The sequence below is a fragment of the Electrona antarctica genome, assembly GCF_951216825.1.
Source record: "Electrona antarctica genome assembly, chromosome: 6".
NCBI lineage: Eukaryota > Metazoa > Chordata > Actinopteri > Myctophiformes > Myctophidae > Electrona > Electrona antarctica.
In genome coordinates, this window is record NC_136811.1 from 58,122,865 (window position 1) to 58,141,209 (window position 18,345).

At 47.5% G+C, this 18,345-nt stretch overlaps 1 protein-coding gene across 1 annotated transcript in view; it reads left to right on the forward strand.

Moving 5' to 3' along the window:
• calb1 (calbindin 1) overlaps positions 1-18,345 on the forward strand; it is a gene marked incomplete at both ends in the record, with an annotated part of 104,485 nt that overhangs the window by 45,953 nt on the left and 40,187 nt on the right. Inside the window, 2 exons of the mRNA XM_079503889.1 lie at positions 10,345-10,419; positions 14,050-14,130. Coding sequence (XP_079360015.1) covers positions 10,345-10,419; positions 14,050-14,130 — 156 coding nt within the window. The remainder of the gene's footprint in view (positions 1-10,344; positions 10,420-14,049; positions 14,131-18,345) is intronic.

Consider the following 18,345-nt stretch of genomic DNA (forward strand, 5'->3'; position numbering starts at 1 on the left):
TAGTGAGAGGGACACATGTTGACAGGGTTTCCATAGTGAGAGGGACACATGTTGACAGGGTTTCCATAGTGAGAGGGACACATGTTGACAGGGTTTCCATAGTGAGAGGGACACATGTTGACAGGGTTTCCTTACAGAGAGGGACACATGTTGACAGGGTTTCCATAGTGAGAGGGACACATGTTGACAGGGTTTCCATACTGCAGAGTCAGTCTTGACACGCTTGAAATACTAATGTTTTTTGCAGCCAGCAGATGTCATTTCATGAATAATGTGCCAGCGGACATGCATCGTTATGTGGTGATCATCAGGGCCAATGTTGATGGAGTAGAAAGTACAGAAACACAATGTTGATGGAGAGTTATATTTCTAAGAATCATTGCTCTATATTCTTGGCTTCCTGTTTGGGTCGCAGAATGATGTCCTTTTCTTTTCCTTTTGAGCGGTGCAACCACTCCTATAGACAGCTATGTGTGTCCCTGGGTCGGTCGGGTCGGTCGGGTCCGTCCGTCCGTCGGTCCGTCCGTCGGTCCGTCCGTCCGTCCGTCCGTCCGTCCGTCCGTCCGTCCAACCACTCCTATAGACAGCTATGTGTGTGGCTGGGTCTGTCCGTGGCTGTGTCCGAGCACGAAATTAACTTTACAGAGGGTATGCGCATGCATAAAGTGAATGGCAGATCGAGTGGCAAATCGAGTGGCAAAGTGAATTTAATGTTGTTTAAAGTCATTTAATGCGATCAAATAGGACTTTTCTGTGTGATGTCTGGGCTGTCAAAGACAGAAAGTAGTTTTTTGCCACTCAGTAGGCGTCCCCACATACTGTAACTTCCTAGTATGATGGTGATGTCACGCGCGTACCCTCAATAGCGTTTGTTCACCACCAAGAGTCACTGTTGCACAGCCTAACACACAGACACAGACAGGCCAGGGAGGAGTACAGTACAGTACAGTACAGTACAGTACAGTACAGTACAGTACAGTACAGTACAGTACAGTACAGTACTTCAAAAGATTAAAAATAAATCATATTTTTCTCTATTTCTCAAATGTCTTTTAATTTCAACTGTTTGAGTCCAATTTGAGACACAATTTGTCTTTTGGGTCTCAAGATAAAAAGGTCTGGTTACACTGGCCTGTATCTCTGCCACCCTGTTATACAGTCAGATAAAGGGTCTGGTTACCACTGGCCTGTATCTCTGCCACACTGTTATACAGTCAGATAAAGGGTCTGGTTACCACTGGCCTGTATCTCTGCCACCCTGTTATACAGTCAGATAAAGGGTCTGGTTACCACTGGCCTGTATCTCTGCCACCCTGTTATACAGTCAGATAAAGGTCTGGTTACCACTGGCCTGTATCTCTGCCACCCTGTTATACAGTCAGATAAAGGTCTGGTTACCACTGGCCTGTATCTCTGCCACACTGTTATACAGTCAGATAAAGGGTCTGGTTACCACTGGCCTGTATCTCTGCCACACTGTTATACAGTCAGATAAAGGGTCTGGTTACCACTGGCCTGTATCTCTGCCACACTGTTATACAGTCAGATAAAGGTCTGGTTACCACTGGCCTGTATCTCTGCCACACTGTTATACAGTCAGATAAAGGTCTGGTTACCACTGGCCTGTATCTCTGCCACACTGTTATACAGTCAGATAAAGGTCTGGTTACCACTGGCCTGTATCTCTGCCACACTGTTATACAGTCAGATAAAGGGTCTGGTTACCACTGGCCTGTATCTCTGCCACACTGTTATACAGTCAGATAAAGGTCTGGTTACCACTGGCCTGTATCTCTGCCACACTGTTATACAGTCAGATAAAGGTCTGGTTACCACTGGCCTGTATCTCTGCCACACTGTTATACAGTCAGATAAAGGTCTGGTTACCACTGGCCTGTATCTCTGCCACACTGTTATACAGTCAGATAAAGGGTCTGGTTACCACTGGCCTGTATCTCTGCCACACTGTTATACAGTCAGATAAAGGGTCTGGTTACCACTGGCCTGTATCTCTGCCACACTGTTATACAGTCAGATAAAGGTCTGGTTACCACTGGCCTGTATCTCTGCCACACTGTTATACAGTCAGATAAAGGTCTGGTTAACACTGGCCTGTATCTCTGCCACCCTGTCATACAGTCAGATAAAGGTCTGGTTACCACTGGCCTGTATCTCTGCCACCCTGATATACAGTCAGATAAAGGGTCTGGTTACCACTGGCCTGTATCTCTGCCACCCTGTTATACAGTCAGATAAAGGTCTGGTTACCACTGGCCTGTATCTCTGCCACCCTGTTATACAGTCAGATAAAGGTCTGGTTACCACTGGCCTGTATCTCTGCCACACTGTTATACAGTCAGATAAAGGTCTGGTTACCACTGGCCTGTATCTCTGCCACACTGTTATACAGTCAGATAAAGGGTCTGGTTACCACTGGCCTGTATCTCTGCCACCCTGTTATACAGTCAGATAAAGGTCTGGTTACCACTGGCCTGTATCTCTGCCACACTGTTATACAGTCAGATAAAGGTCTGGTTACCACTGGCCTGTATCTCTGCCACCCTGTTATACAGTCAGATAAAGGTCTGGTTACCACTGGCCTGTATCTCTGCCACACTGTTATACAGTCAGATAAAGGGTCTGGTTACCACTGGCCTGTATCTCTGCCACACTGTTATACAGTCAGATAAAGGTCTGGTTACCACTGGCCTGTATCTCTGCCACCCTGTTATACAGTCAGATAAAGGGTCTGGTTACCACTGGCCTGTATCTCTGCCACACTGTTATACAGTCAGATAAAGGTCTGGTTAACACTGGCCTGTATCTCTGCCACACTGTTATACAGTCAGATAAAGGGTCTGGTTACCACTGGCCTGTATCTCTGCCACACTGTTATACAGTCAGATATGAGAGACAATCTCCTTCTGGACATCACGGCAGAAATCACTCCGATGACGTAAAGTGAGGCTCTTATACGTCTCTGATCACATCAAAGGTCTGATGGATTGTTGCCCCGCCCCCTCCATCCCTCACTGTGGCTCAACTTGGGAGCGAGCGTGAATGTGCAGGATTTAACCTATTCTGGACGGGAACCCCTTTTGGTGTTTTAAAGCATTATGTTATACTTTAGCTGTTGAAAAATAGCAGATCTACAAGCTCGTAGTGCAGCACCGAGTTCCGCGCTACGAGCTTGTAGGTCTGCTATTTTTGAAAAATCGTGAAAATGTTGCACAAATCTTTGAATATATTCTTTCGGAGCGAACGTTTTTAACTCATATCTTTGCTTCTGGGGAGTCCCTGGGACAACATATTTTTAGATAGGGGTCGGCGGGCAATTACATATAATTTTTGGGGTCCTTGACATGAAATGTTGAGCACCACTGATATAGAAACATAGATATTTCACAAAACAGTCATGATTTAGGAGACATTTTTTAAATTTCGACGTCAGGCCTAAGTGGGATTTAGACTCACTGTGGCTCAACTTGGGAGCGTGAATGAATGTGCAGGATTTAAAGCTCTCACTGCAAAGCCTTCTATGCATTTTAGAGCAGCGTTTCTCGCCCCTAGGGGGTGCTGTGACACGACTCCTGCAGCGCTGCCTCAGAATACTTTGATAACATTTGGAATTCATCAACTTCAGTTCAGTTCAGTTCAGCGACAGAGACCCTCTCTAAGCCTCTTCTTCTCTTCTTCCCTCCATGCACCTATAAGTCCTGCCCCGCACGGTGCAGGATCTGATCTATTGCACCTATAAGTCCTGCCCCGCACGGTGCAGGATCTAATCTATTGCACCTATAAGTCCTGCCCCGCGCGGTACAGGATCTAATCTATTGCACCTATAAGTCCTGCCCCGCGCGGTACAGGATCTAATCTATTGCCCCTATAAGTCCTGCCCCGCACGGTGCAGGATCTGATCTATTGCCCCTATAAGTCCTGCCCCGCACGGTGCAGGATCTAATCTATTGCACCTATAAGTCCTGCCCCGCACGGTGCAGGATCTAATCTATTGCACCTATAAGTCCTGCCCCGCGCGGTACAGGATCTAATCTATTGCACCTATAAGTCCTGCCCCGCGCGGTACAGGATCTGATCTATTGCACCTATAAGTCCTGCCCCGCACGGTGCAGGATGTAATCTATTGCCCCTATAAGTCCTGCCCCGCGCGGTACAGGATCTAATCTATTGCACCTATAAGTCCTGCCCCACACGGTGCAGGATGTAATCTATTGCCCCTATAAGTCCTGCCCCGCACGGTGCAGGATCTAATCTATTGCACCTATAAGTCCTGCCCCGCGCGGTGCAGGATATAATCTATTGCACCTATAAGTCCTGCCCCGCGCGGTGCAGGATGTAATCTATTGCACCTATAAGTCCTGCCCCGCATGGTGCAGGATATAATCTATTGCACCTATAAGTCCTGCCCCGCATGGTGCAGGATGTAATCTATTGCACCTATAAGTCCTGCCCCGCGCGGTACAGGATCTAATCTATTGCACCTATAAGTCCTGCCCCGCATGGTGCAGGATGTAATCTATTGCACCTATAAGTCCTGCCCCGCGCGGTACAGGATATAATCTATTGCACCTATAAGTCCTGCCCCGCGCGGTGCAGGATCTAATCTATTGCACCTATAAGTCCTGCCCCGCACGGTGCAGGATCTAATCTATTGCACCTATAAGTCCTGCCCCGCGCGGTGCAGGATCTAATCTATTGCACCTATAAGTCCTGCCCCGCACGGTGCAGGATATAATCTATTGCCCCTATAAGTCCTGCCCCGCACGGTGCAGGATCTAATCTATTGCACCTATAAGTCCTGCCCCGCATGGTGCAGGATGTAATCTATTGCACCTATAAGTCCTGCCCCGCGCGGTACAGGATCTAATCTATTGCACCTATAAGTCCTGCCCCGCGCGGTGCAGGATGTAATCTATTGCACCTATAAGTCCTGCCCCGCGCGGTACAGGATCTAATCTATTGCACCTATAAGTCCTGCCCCGCACGGTGCAGGATATAATCTATTGCACCTATAAGTCCTGCCCCGCACGGTGCAGGATCTAATCTATTGCCCCTATAAGTCCTGCCCCGCGCGGTGCAGGATGTAATCTATTGCACCTATAAGTCCTGCCCCGCGCGGTGCAGGATGTAATCTATTGCCCCTATAAGTCCTGCCCCGCGCGGTACAGGATCTAATCTATTGCACCTATAAGTCCTGCCCCGCGCGGTGCAGGATGTAATCTATTGCACCTATAAGTCCTGCCCCGCATGGTGCAGGATATAATCTATTGCCCCTATAAGTCCTGCCCCGCATGGTGCAGGATATAATCTATTGCCCCTATAAGTCCTGCCCCGCGCGGTGCAGGATGTAATCTATTGCACCTATAAGTCCTGCCCCGCACGGTGCAGGATGTAATCTATTGCACCTATAAGTCCTGCCCCACGCGGTGCAGGATCTAATCTATTGCACCTATAAGTCCTGCCCCGCACGGTGCAGGATGTAATCTATTGCACCTATAAGTCCTGCCCCGCGCGGTACAGGATCTAATCTATTGCACCTATAAGTCCTGCCCCGCACGGTGCAGGATATAATCTATTGCCCCTATAAGTCCTGCCCCGCGCGGTGCAGGATGTAATCTATTGCACCTATAAGTCCTGCCCCGCATGGTGCAGGATATAATCTATTGCCCCTATAAGTCCTGCCCCGCGCGGTGCAGGATGTAATCTATTGCCCCTATAAGTCCTGCCCCGCGCGGTGCAGGATGTAATCTATTGCACCTATAAGTCCTGCCCCACGCGGTGCAGGATCTAATCTATTGCACCTATAAGTCCTGCCCCGCACGGTGCAGGATGTAATCTATTGCACCTATAAGTCCTGCCCCGCGCGGTACAGGATCTAATCTATTGCACCTATAAGTCCTGCCCCGCACGGTGCAGGATATAATCTATTGCCCCTATAAGTCCTGCCCCGCGCGGTGCAGGATGTAATCTATTGCACCTATAAGTCCTGCCCCGCATGGTGCAGGATATAATCTATTGCCCCTATAAGTCCTGCCCCGCGCGGTGCAGGATGTAATCTATTGCCCCTATAAGTCCTGCCCCGCGCGGTGCAGGATGTAATCTATTGCCCCTATAAGTCCTGCCCCGCGCGGTACAGGATCTAATCTATTGCACCTATAAGTCCTGCCCCGCACGGTGCAGGATATAATCTATTGCCCCTATAAGTCCTGCCCCGCGCGGTGCAGGATGTAATCTATTGCCCCTATAAGTCCTGCCCCGCGCGGTGCAGGATGTAATCTATTGCCCCTATAAGTCCTGCCCCGCGCGGTACAGGATCTAATCTATTGCACCTATAAGTCCTGCCCCGCACGGTGCAGGATATAATCTATTGCCCCTATAAGTCCTGCCCCGCGCGGTGCAGGATGTAATCTATTGCACCTATAAGTCCTGCCCCGCATGGTGCAGGATATAATCTATTGCCCCTATAAGTCCTGCCCCGCATGGTGCAGGATGTAATCTATTGCACCTATAAGTCCTGCCCCGCACGGTGCAGGATGTAATCTATTGCACCTATAAGTCCTGCCCCGCGCGGTGCAGGATGTAATCTATTGCACCTATAAGTCCTGCCCCGCACGGTGCAGGATCTAATCTATTGCACCTATAAGTCCTGCCCCGCACGGTGCAGGATGTAATCTATTGCACCTATAAGTCCTGCCCCGCGCGGTACAGGATCTAATCTATTGCACCTATAAGTCCTGCCCCGCACGGTGCAGGATATAATCTATTGCCCCTATAAGTCCTGCCCCGCGCGGTGCAGGATGTAATCTATTGCACCTATAAGTCCTGCCCCGCATGGTGCAGGATATAATCTATTGCCCCTATAAGTCCTGCCCCGCGCGGTGCAGGATGTAATCTATTGCCCCTATAAGTCCTGCCCCGCGCGGTGCAGGATGTAATCTATTGCCCCTATAAGTCCTGCCCCGCGCGGTGCAGGATCTGATCTATTGCACCTATAAGTCCTGCCCCGCACGGTGCAGGATGTAATCTATTGCACCTATAAGTCCTGCCCCGCGCGGTACAGGATCTAATCTATTGCCCCTATAAGTCCTGCCCCGCACGGTGCAGGATCTAATCTATTGCACCTATAAGTCCTGCCCCGCACGGTGCAGGATCTAATCTATTGCACCTATAAGTCCTGCCCCGCATGGTGCAGGATATAATCTATTGCCCCTATAAGTCCTGCCCCGCGCGGTGCAGGATGTAATCTATTGCACCTATAAGTCCTGCCCCGCACGGTACAGGATGTAATCTATTGCACCTCTAAGTCCTGCCCCGCGCGGTGCAGGATATAATCTATTGCCCCTATAAGTCCTGCCCCGCGCGGTACAGGATCTAATCTATTGCACCTCTAAGTCCTGCCCCGCGCGGTGCAGGATATAATCTATTGCCCCTATAAGTCCTGCCCCGCACGGTGCAGGATCTAATCTATTGCACCTATAAGTCCTGCCCCGCACGGTGCAGGATCTAATCTATTGCACCTATAAGTCCTGCCCCGCATGGTGCAGGATCTAATCTATTGCCCCTATAAGTCCTGCCCCGCACGGTGCAGGATCTAATCTATTGCACCTATAAGTCCTGCCCCGCACGGTGCAGGATCTAATCTATTGCCCCTATAAGTCCTGCCCCGCGCGGTGCAGGATATAATCTATTGCCCCTATAAGTCCTGCCCCGCACGGTGCAGGATCTAATCTATTGCCCCTATAAGTCCTGCCCCGCACGGTGCAGGATCTGATCTATTGCCCCTATAAGTCCTGCCCCGCACGGTGCAGGATGTAATCTATTGCACCTATAAGTCCTGCCCCGCATGGTGCAGGATATAATCTATTGCCCCTATAAGTCCTGCCCCGCACGGTGCAGGATCTGATCTATTGCCCCTATAAGTCCTGCCCCGCACGGTGCAGGATGTAATCTATTGCCCCTATAAGTCCTGCCCCGCACGGTGCAGGATCTAATCTATTGCCCCTATAAGTCCTGCCCCGCACGGTGCAGGATGTAATCTATTGCCCCTATAAGTCCTGCCCCGCACGGTGCAGGATCTGATCTATTGCCCCTATAAATCCTGCCCCGCTCGGTGCAGGATGTAATCTATTGCACCTATAAGTCCTGCCCCGCACGGTGCAGGATCTGATCTATTGCCCCTATAAGTCCTGCCCCGCTCGGTGCAGGATGTAATCTATTGCCCCTATAAGTCCTGCCCCGCACGGTGCAGGATCTGATCTATTGCCCCTATAAGTCCTGCCCCGCGCGGTGCAGGATATAATCTATTGCCCCTATAAGTCCTGCCCCGCGCGGTGCAGGATGTAATCTATTGCCCCTATAAGTCCTGCCCCGCGCGGTGCAGGATATAATCTATTGCACCTATAAGTCCTGCCCCGCATGGTGCAGGATATAATCTATTGCCCCTATAAGTCCTGCCCCGCACGGTGCAGGATCTGATCTATTGCCCCTATAAGTCCTGCCCCACGCGGTGCAGGATATAATCTATTGCACCTATAAATCCTGCCCCGCACGGTGCAGGATATAATCTATTGCCCCTATAAGTCCTGCCCCACGCGGTGCAGGATATAATCTATTGCACCTATAAGTCCTGCCCCGCATGGTGCAGGATATAATCTATTGCCCCTATAAGTCCTGCCCCGCGCGGTGCAGGATATAATCTATTGCACCTATAAGTCCTGCCCCGCACGGTGCAGGATATAATCTATTGCCCCTATAAGTCCTGCCCCGCACGGTGCGGGATATAATCTATTGCACCTATAAGTCCTGCCCCGCATGGTGCAGGATATAATCCATTTCCACAGATAACGCCCCGGGGACATCGGTTCCAACGGCCAAGAACCTTGGTGTTGTCCTGGAGAGTCAGTTAGTTGATTGATTGATTGATTGATTGATTGATTGACAGTATGCAGAATGGGTACATTTCAAACGAAAGCACAACTCAATACAAAGACTGTTACTGTGGACGACACCATAAAGCATTACACTGGTTTACAACAGGGTCCACCTTGTTCAATTCATCAGAACATTAATTAGAGACGTACTAATATAATGTACTTCTATAATAAAACAGGAAGTCATCATATAAAGAAAGTAAAAAAAGGCAAAAACAAGTACAGTATTGGGAAAAGGGGGGGGGGGGGTGACTCAGACTATATTTACGGGGGCCAGTTTCGAATTGCAGCTGTGCGTAGGTGCTCTTTGAGAGCGGTTTTGAAGGAGTCGAAGGGATTTGCATGCCTTAATGGCTGTTGGTAGGGCGTTCCACATTTCCCACAGCTCTCATTCAGGCAACACAAAGTTTAGGAGCCTCTGGTTTAGAGCACTTGAGGGATGCGGTTATCTCCTTTCCCTCTGTTAATACAGTTGGACTGTAGTAATGTCTCAATGTAGAGTTGCACTGTAGTAATGTCTCAATGTAGAGTTGCACTGTAGTAATGTCTCAATGTAGAGTTGCACTGTAGTAATGTCTCAATGTAGAGTTGCACTGTAGTAATGTCTCAATGTAGAGTTGCACTGTAGTAATGTCCCAATGTAGAGTTGCACTGTAGTAATGTCTCAATGTAGAGTTGCACTGTAGTAATGTCTCAATGTAGAGTTGCACTGTAGTAATGTCTCAATGTAGAGTTGCACTGTAGTAATGTCTCAATGTAGAGTTGCACTGTAGTAATGTCTCAATGTAGAGTTGCACTGTAGTAATGTCTCAATGTAGAGTTGCACTGTAGTAATGTCCCAATGTAGAGTTGCACTGTAGTAATGTCCCAATGTAGAGTTGCACTGTAGTAATGTCTCAATGTAGAGTTGCACTGTAGTAATGTCTCAATGTAGAGTTGCACTGTAGTAATGTCTCAATGTAGAGTTGCACTGTAGTAATGTCTCAATGTAGAGTTGCACTGTAGTAATGTCTCAATGTAGAGTTGCACTGTAGTAATGTCCCAATGTAGAGTTGCACTGTAGTAATGTCCCAATGTAGAGTTGCACTGTAGTAATGTCCCAATGTAGAGTTGCACTGTAGTAATGTCTCAATGTAGAGTTGCACTGTAGTAATGTCCCAATGTAGAGTTGCACTGTAGTAATGTCTCAATGTAGAGTTGCACTGTAGTATGTCCCAATGTAGAGTTGCACTGTAGTAATGTCCCAATGTAGAGTTGCACTGTAGTAATGTCTCAATGTAGAGTTGCACTGTAGTAATGTCTCAATGTAGAGTTGCACTGTAGTAATGTCTCAATGTAGAGTTGCACTGTAGTAACGTTTCAATGCCATGTGTGTCTGTCTGTGTCTGTCTTCCAGGAGCTGACGGATCAGATGAGAGCCTTTGTGGAGCACTACGGGGAAAAGGCAGATGGGAAGATTGGCATTGTTGACGTGAGTGTTGTCACTGTCCCAGGACCTGCTGTCCTGCTGTTGTTGGTGTTGACGTGAGTGTTGTCACTGTCCCAGGACCTGCTGTCCTGCTGTTGTTGGTGTTGACGTGAGTGTTGTCACTGTCCCAGGACCTGCTGTCCTGCTGTTGTTGGTGTTGACGTGAGTGTTGTCACTGTCCCAAGAAATGTAACACCATACTACAGTGTCACGCAAAAGTATTAACCCATATGCTGCCTCCTGCTGGACGCAGAGCCAACCGCAGCCTGCCGAGCCGTTTTCAATGTAGCACACGCTGGACTCACATCCTGTTTGAGCGTCCATCTGATGCTAAATAAATAGCGTCAATGCTAGCGAGCTAAAATGAAGCCATCCTTGCGATAGAAAGCGCCAATGTTTCCATCTAAACCACCGGATAATCAGCAAAGACCTCCGAACATCGCGCGTTTTATCCGAACCATGAAGAGCTCCGTAGATTAGGAGTTATTCAGCGTTTTAGTCAGGGAGGTGAACGGCAGCACGGTTGCGCAATCCGGTCTAGAATCGCTAAAGAAGGAAAGGCCAAGCCAAAAAAAAGAAGAAAAAAATAGAAATCAATATATATATATATATAAAGCTTATCAGACGGAACATTAGGCCAGAAGCAGCTGCTGGTTGGATTCCTTCTGACGGAACGTTCCGCCAAGAGCAGTTATTTTGTTAAATCCTCGCAAACGTGGGACTGGTACTCGTGTCCAATGACGTTGAAGTATCTTATGCGGAAAATAGTTGAAAAAACACAAAACAAAACAAACTAAAGAATATACAGTAACGACTAGTTACTTGTAAGATTGTGACTCATTAGCAAAGTACCAGAAGTGGCTATTTATTTTTCTTAATTGATGTACATTTGAGGGTATAAATAATGCTAAAAACGGCCTGCAGTGCAACATCTGGGCTGCAGTGCAACACCAGCAGATGTTTCTGTTAGGCTTCATTGAAGTTGATACTTGAATGTGGGCATCGTTCATTACTACATTAACCCATTTAGACCTGAGGCCGATTAAAAAAAATGGCTTCTAAATCCTAAAACAGTTTTCTGAAAAAGCTATGTTTCTATGTCAGTGGTTCTTTGATTTTTCAAAAATTGCAGACCTACAAGCTCGTAACGCGCCACTCGGTGGCGCGCTACGAGCTTGTAGATGTGCTATTGTTCAATAGCTAACACCAAAAGGGGTTCCCGCCCTTAATACATGAATACAGTACGCTGTGGAAATAAAACTAGTTTGGATGTTACAGGACAGAGGAAAACATACGCAGCACAATCCTCCATTTCTGAGAGTAACTCAGAGGGCTGTCGCTAAAACCGTGGCTCAAATGACCAATTAATGATGAAAAAGGCTGAAAGAAAACCACTGAATATAAGTAGAATAAATACACATTTGACGGTGTATAAATCTTGCTACCCACAGAAAAAACCTCTGGGTTTCTGAGGCTATAGCCCACAGGCCACAGGCAGGAGTCTAGTCTCCTGTTCCCTAGCAGGAGGCATGTTGCCAGGGGCTAACTATAGGCCTGTCACAATTAGCACAATAATCACAATACACAGAACAGAATTACAAGCTTACAACATGTTTGTGGCGCGTTGAAAGCTTGTAAGCAGTTTAGGCAAACTGACCTAAACTGGATTGGACTGGACATGTAACTGCACTTTTGAAATGCACAACTAGCACTTTATCAAAACTGCTGGTAACGATGTTTGAGCGGTGCCTCCACTCCAATACGCAGCTATGTGTGTCCCAAATGGTAGTCTGTCCGTCGCTCAAATGCTGAATGAATAATGGACCTTGATTATTATGAACCCACTGCTGTGGTGTGATGAAGGAGAAAAAGAAAACATGGAGATAGGAGGTTTGCGCTCCACACGTCCGTTCCGGCGAGTGAGAAGGTACTGTAGCCATGAAGGTCGGACAGCACTTCAATAAAACCTCTCCAAGCGGAGCCTGGGAATAAATCGCGTGCCATTTACCGCTGGTCACAGTGGCGGTAGTGCCGGGAGATAAGTATTAATCCATTTTGGGCGGGAACCCCTTTTGGTGTTTTAAGCATTATGTTATACTTTAGCTATTGAAAAACAGCAGATCTACAAGCTTGTAGATCTGCTATTTTTGCTATGAACTTGTAGGTCTGCTATTTTTGAACAATCGTGTAAATGTGGCACAAATCTTTGAATATATATATACCGTTTTGAACTCAAATATTTGCGTCTGGGGCGGTCCCTGGAACAACATATGTGACTAAATTTGACTGAGGGACTGCCATTGGATTTTTTTGAATTTGGATTTTTCATGTCATATGAAAGCAGGGAATCATAGCTTCAAATGGACATATTGGTTGTTCAGTTTGACCCACCAGTTTTGGAGATATGGCTTATAGAGTAATGTCTTGCAGAAAACAGCGAGTTGAGAAAACAGGCTTGAAAGGTTCACTTCTGTGGACTCTAACATTACACCTAGCTACATGTTTGGGCATGTATGTGAAGAGTCTGCCTGTGCTATAAGTGTTTCTCCTCTGGTGAAAAGCTGGAATTTGCGCGATGGCAGTCTCTGTCAAATCTGGTCACATATTTCCAGATGGGGGTCGGCGATCAAATACAAATTCTAGGGGTCCTTGACATGAAATAGTTTGAGAACCACTGACATAGAAACATAGGGTTTTCAGAAAACTGTCAGGATTTAGAAGACATTTGTAGAATGATCTAAATGGGTTAAAACAAGCTAACGGGGATGTGTGACGGGAATGGCCCCCGGAGGTGGAAGCGTTCATATCGAGGCCGGGCGGGCGGGCGGGCGGGCGGACGGACGGACGGACGGACGGGGGTTTGATAGACTGTGGAAATGAATAGGGGGGCATTACATTACATTTGCAGCGCAAAGTGTCAGCAGATACATTAGCCGGTGGAACGGAACGGCTGGTAGCATTATTATTATTGTTATTATCCCAGGCTGAATGGCTTTGTAACGACTACAGTGCTGAACAACAGCAGCAGCAGAACAACAGCAGAACAACAGCAGCAGCAGCAGATGGAATGGAGTTGATAACATATTGATTCATATGCTCAGGACACAACCCTTAATCGCTTCTTGTTGCCGGAACCTTTTGAGGATAATTGCGTTTCTGCGCATATATATATATAGATATCTATATCTATATATCTATATATATATATCTATATATAGGACAAACAGAGCAGCCTGGGAGTCGATGGGTCGCTGAGGGGTGCGCTTGTTTTACAGGTTAGGGTTAGGTTTATATAGGTTATATAACCCCGCCCTACTAGCCGGCGCTGTGAAACAAGCGCCACCATCAGCGTACCAGGGCCCAGGTACCAGGTACCAGGGCCCTTCGAAACCCATGCAGGCTCTGCAAAAAAAGAGACTCCCGTTTGTTACTGGAGGATCTGACAAACACTGAGTGAAGTGCAGAACAGACCTTAGAGTGTGTGTGTGTGTGTGTGTGTGCGTGCGTGCGTGCGTGCGTGCGTGCGTGCGTGCGTGCGTGCGTGCGTGCGTGCGTGCGTGCGTGCGTGCGTGGTAACAGTCCAGGGTATTCTGACCACTGATCTCAGTGATCTGTCTGTTATTTCATCCACAGTTGGTCCAGATTTTGCCCACAGAAGAGAATTTCCTGCTGTTTTTCCGGCAACAGCTGAAGTCCTGCACAGAGTTTATGCTGGTATGCTTCCCTTCATCACCACATAACCCTAACCCTAACCCTAACCCTAACCCTTACCCGCTTCCCTTCATCACCACATGACCCTAACCCTAACCCTTACCCGCTTCCCTTCATCACCACATAACCCTAACCCTAACCCTAACCCTTACCCGCTTCCCTTCATCACCACATGACCCTAACCCTAACCCTAACCCTAACCCTAACCCGCTTCCCTTCATCACCACATGACCCTAACCCTAACCCTAACCCTAACCCTAACCCGCTTCCCTTCATCACCACATGACCCTAACCCTAACCCTAACCCTAACCCTAACCCGCTTCCCTTCATCACCACATGACCCTAACCCTAACCCTAACCCGCTTCCCTTCATCACCACATGACCCTAACCCTAACCCTAACCCTAACCCTAACCCTCTTCCCTTCATCACCACATGACCCTAACCCTAACCCTAACCCTAACCCGCTTCCCTTCATCACCACATGACCCTAACCCTAACCCTAACCCTAACCCGCTTCCCTTCATCACCACATGACCCTAACCCTAACCCTAACCCGCTTCCCTTCATCACCACATGACCCTAACCCTAACCCTAACCCTAACCCTAACCCGCTTCCCTTCATCACCACATGACCCTAACCCTAACCCTAACCCTTACCCGCTTCCCTTCATCACCACATGACCCTAACCCTAACCCTAACCCTTACCCGCTTCCCTTCATCACCACATAACCCTAACCCTAACCCTAACCCTAACCCGCTTCCCTTCATCACCACATGACCCTAACCCTAACCCTAACCCTTACCCGCTTCCCTTCATCACCACATGACCCTAACCCTAACCCTAACCCTTACCCGCTTCCCTTCATCACCACATGACCCTAACCCTAACCCTTACCCTTACCCGCTTCCCTTCATCACCACATAACCCTAACCCTAACCCTTACCCGCTTCCCTTCATCACCACATGACCCTAACCCTAACCCTAACCCTAACCCTTACCCGCTTCCCTTCATCACCACATGACCCTAACCCTAACCCTTACCCTTACCCGCTTCCCTTCATCACCACATGACCCTAACCCTAACCCTAACCCGCTTCCCTTCATCACCACATGACCCTAACCCTAACCCTAACCCGCTTCCCTTCATCACCACATGACCCTAACCCTAACCCTTTATGCTGGTATGCTTCCCTTCATCACCACATGGACACCAAGAGAGCAGTTCAGACGAAGAACCATCTGACGAGCACCGAAAAAATAGATTTCCTAGATGTTACTGTCTTCAAAGGCCCAAATTTCAACACAAGTGGTAAATTAGATTTCAAAGTGTATTTTAAAGAAACCGACACACACGCTCTCCTACATAAAACCTCCTTTCATCCACCACACACTTACAGAGGCATAGTCAAATCACAGCTGTTGAGATTCCACAGAATCTGCACACAACAAAGTGATTTTAAAATAGCATGTCAAACTCTATTTAACGCCTTGCGAAAACGGGGTTACACAAGAACCTTCCTTAGAAAAACACATGACACATTTCTAGAGGTGAAAGAAAGGGACCAGAGTCCCAAACTAGCTTTGGTTACTACCTATTCGACCCTAAGCAGGTTAACAAACATGAAAATAAAGAGGAATTTTGCAAATAGGACGGATGACCTACTTAACGGATACAAAATTATACCAGCATATAGGAAGAACAAAAACTTGAAAGATTACCTTGTACATAGCAAACTAAAGGAGACAGACAGACCGATACGCAAGAAACCGGATTACTTCAGACCTAAACAACAAGTGAAAAATAGAACCACAATGAGAATGGTGGGAATAAATCAAATCATACAGGCTAATACTAGTAACTGTGTCTATCTAATTACATGCAACAAATGCAACCTACAATATGTGGGTGAAACTAGAAACACAATAGCAGATAGACTAAACCAACATAGATATAATATAAATAATGCAAAAGAAACAACTTTATTAATTGTTCAACATTTCATGACCCATGGGATTAGTGCCTTGGAGGTTTGTGGATTAGAATCTAATCAAACCTGGACAGAGGGGGAAAGGAGATATGCCGAGAAGCAGTGGATTTTAAAATTAAACACCAAATTTCCACACGGCTTAAACAATACCAATCCAATAGGCCCACAGGGAACAGCTTAGTATACAAACCCTTAAATGCTAAACTTCTAAATGGCCCTTAATTAGAACAGAGCCAGGACAATAGCAGTAACACAAAGCCATTCAGATTCAAAATCAGACCAATATGGTCTGAGGTTGACACTAATGGGCTTGATGGGTGGACCTAATCCCCTCAAAAGTCTCATCATCAAGGTTGAATCATCAATCAACACTTTAATCATTGACCTCAGAGGTATACGACTAATTAATTGCCCAGACTCTTCTTCAACCAAGATGGCGAAAGCAAACATTCTTTGTTCGGTACTCATACAATAGTTTGGTACAAAACACTGAAGTCCTTAAACCAGAAACCTAACCCTAACCCGCTTCCCTTCATCACCACATGACCCTAACCCTAACCCTAACCCGCTTCCCTTCATCACCACATGACCCTAACCCTAACCCTAACCCTAACCCTAACCCTAACCCGCTTCCCTTCATCACCACATGACCCTAACCCTAACCCTAACCCTAACCCGCTTCCCTTCATCACCACATGACCCTAACCCTAACCCTAACCCTAACCCGCTTCCCTTCATCACCACATGACCCTAACCCTAACCCTAACCCGCTTCCCTTCATCACCACATGACCCTAACCCTAACCCTAACCCTAACCCTAACCCGCTTCCCTTCATCACCACATGACCCTAACCCTAACCCTAACCCTTACCCGCTTCCCTTCATCACCACATGACCCTAACCCTAACCCTAACCCTTACCCGCTTCCCTTCATCACCACATAACCCTAACCCTAACCCTAACCCTAACCCGCTTCCCTTCATCACCACATGACCCTAACCCTAACCCTAACCCTTACCCGCTTCCCTTCATCACCACATGACCCTAACCCTAACCCTAACCCTTACCCGCTTCCCTTCATCACCACATGACCCTAACCCTAACCCTTACCCTTACCCGCTTCCCTTCATCACCACATAACCCTAACCCTAACCCTTACCCGCTTCCCTTCATCACCACATGACCCTAACCCTAACCCTAACCCTAACCCTTACCCGCTTCCCTTCATCACCACATGACCCTAACCCTAACCCTTACCCTTACCCGCTTCCCTTCATCACCACATGACCCTAACCCTAACCCTAACCCGCTTCCCTTCATCACCACATGACCCTAACCCTAACCCTAACCCGCTTCCCTTCATCACCACATGACCCTAACCCTAACCCTTTATGCTGGTATGCTTCCCTTCATCACCACATGGACACCAAGAGAGCAGTTCAGACGAAGAACCATCTAAGTCCAGACTCATTTTCCATAATGTATAAATCATGGATAAGGGTTCAGGACAGCCAGGCCTTTTCAGGGAGTTGTCAGAATAGATTATGGACTTAGATGGTTCTTCGTGTCAACTACTGTCTACAGTATTTACCTCCATGTAATCAATGCCTGTATGCATTTACACAGTTTGATGATTAGGTTAGACACAAACCTAAAGGAGAATCCAGACTAGCTTTGTGTACTGTCTGTAATCTGATGTTATTCTGTCCATTAACCAGTTCTAGAGGTAACGCAAATAAATAATACATCCATCCTGAGCGAACCTCAGCTCTGACCGTGCACGGGAAGGTTCATCACTAAATCGCTTATTTTGATCGCTCGACAATTTTTTTCTTTTTTATATATCTGTCTCTCATAATGTCGGAATAATCTCCACAGAGTTTTGTCCCAAATGGGCCACCGTAAGAAAGAAATAAATAAAAAAGCAAAGAAAGAAAGAAAGAAAGAAAGAAAGAAAGAAAGAGAATGCTACCAGGGCCCATGTTGGTTGTTCTGGTACCAGGGCCCATGTTGGTTGTTCTGGTACCAGGGCCCATGTTGGTTGTTCTGGTACCAGGGCCCATGTTGGTTGTTCTGGTACCAGGGCCCATGTTGGTTGTTCTGGTACCAGGGCCCATGTTGGTTGTTCTGGTACCAGGGCCCATGTTGGTTGTTCTGGTACCAGGGCCCATGTTGGTTGTTCTGGTACCAGGGCCCATGTTGGTTGTTCTGGTACCAGGGCCCAT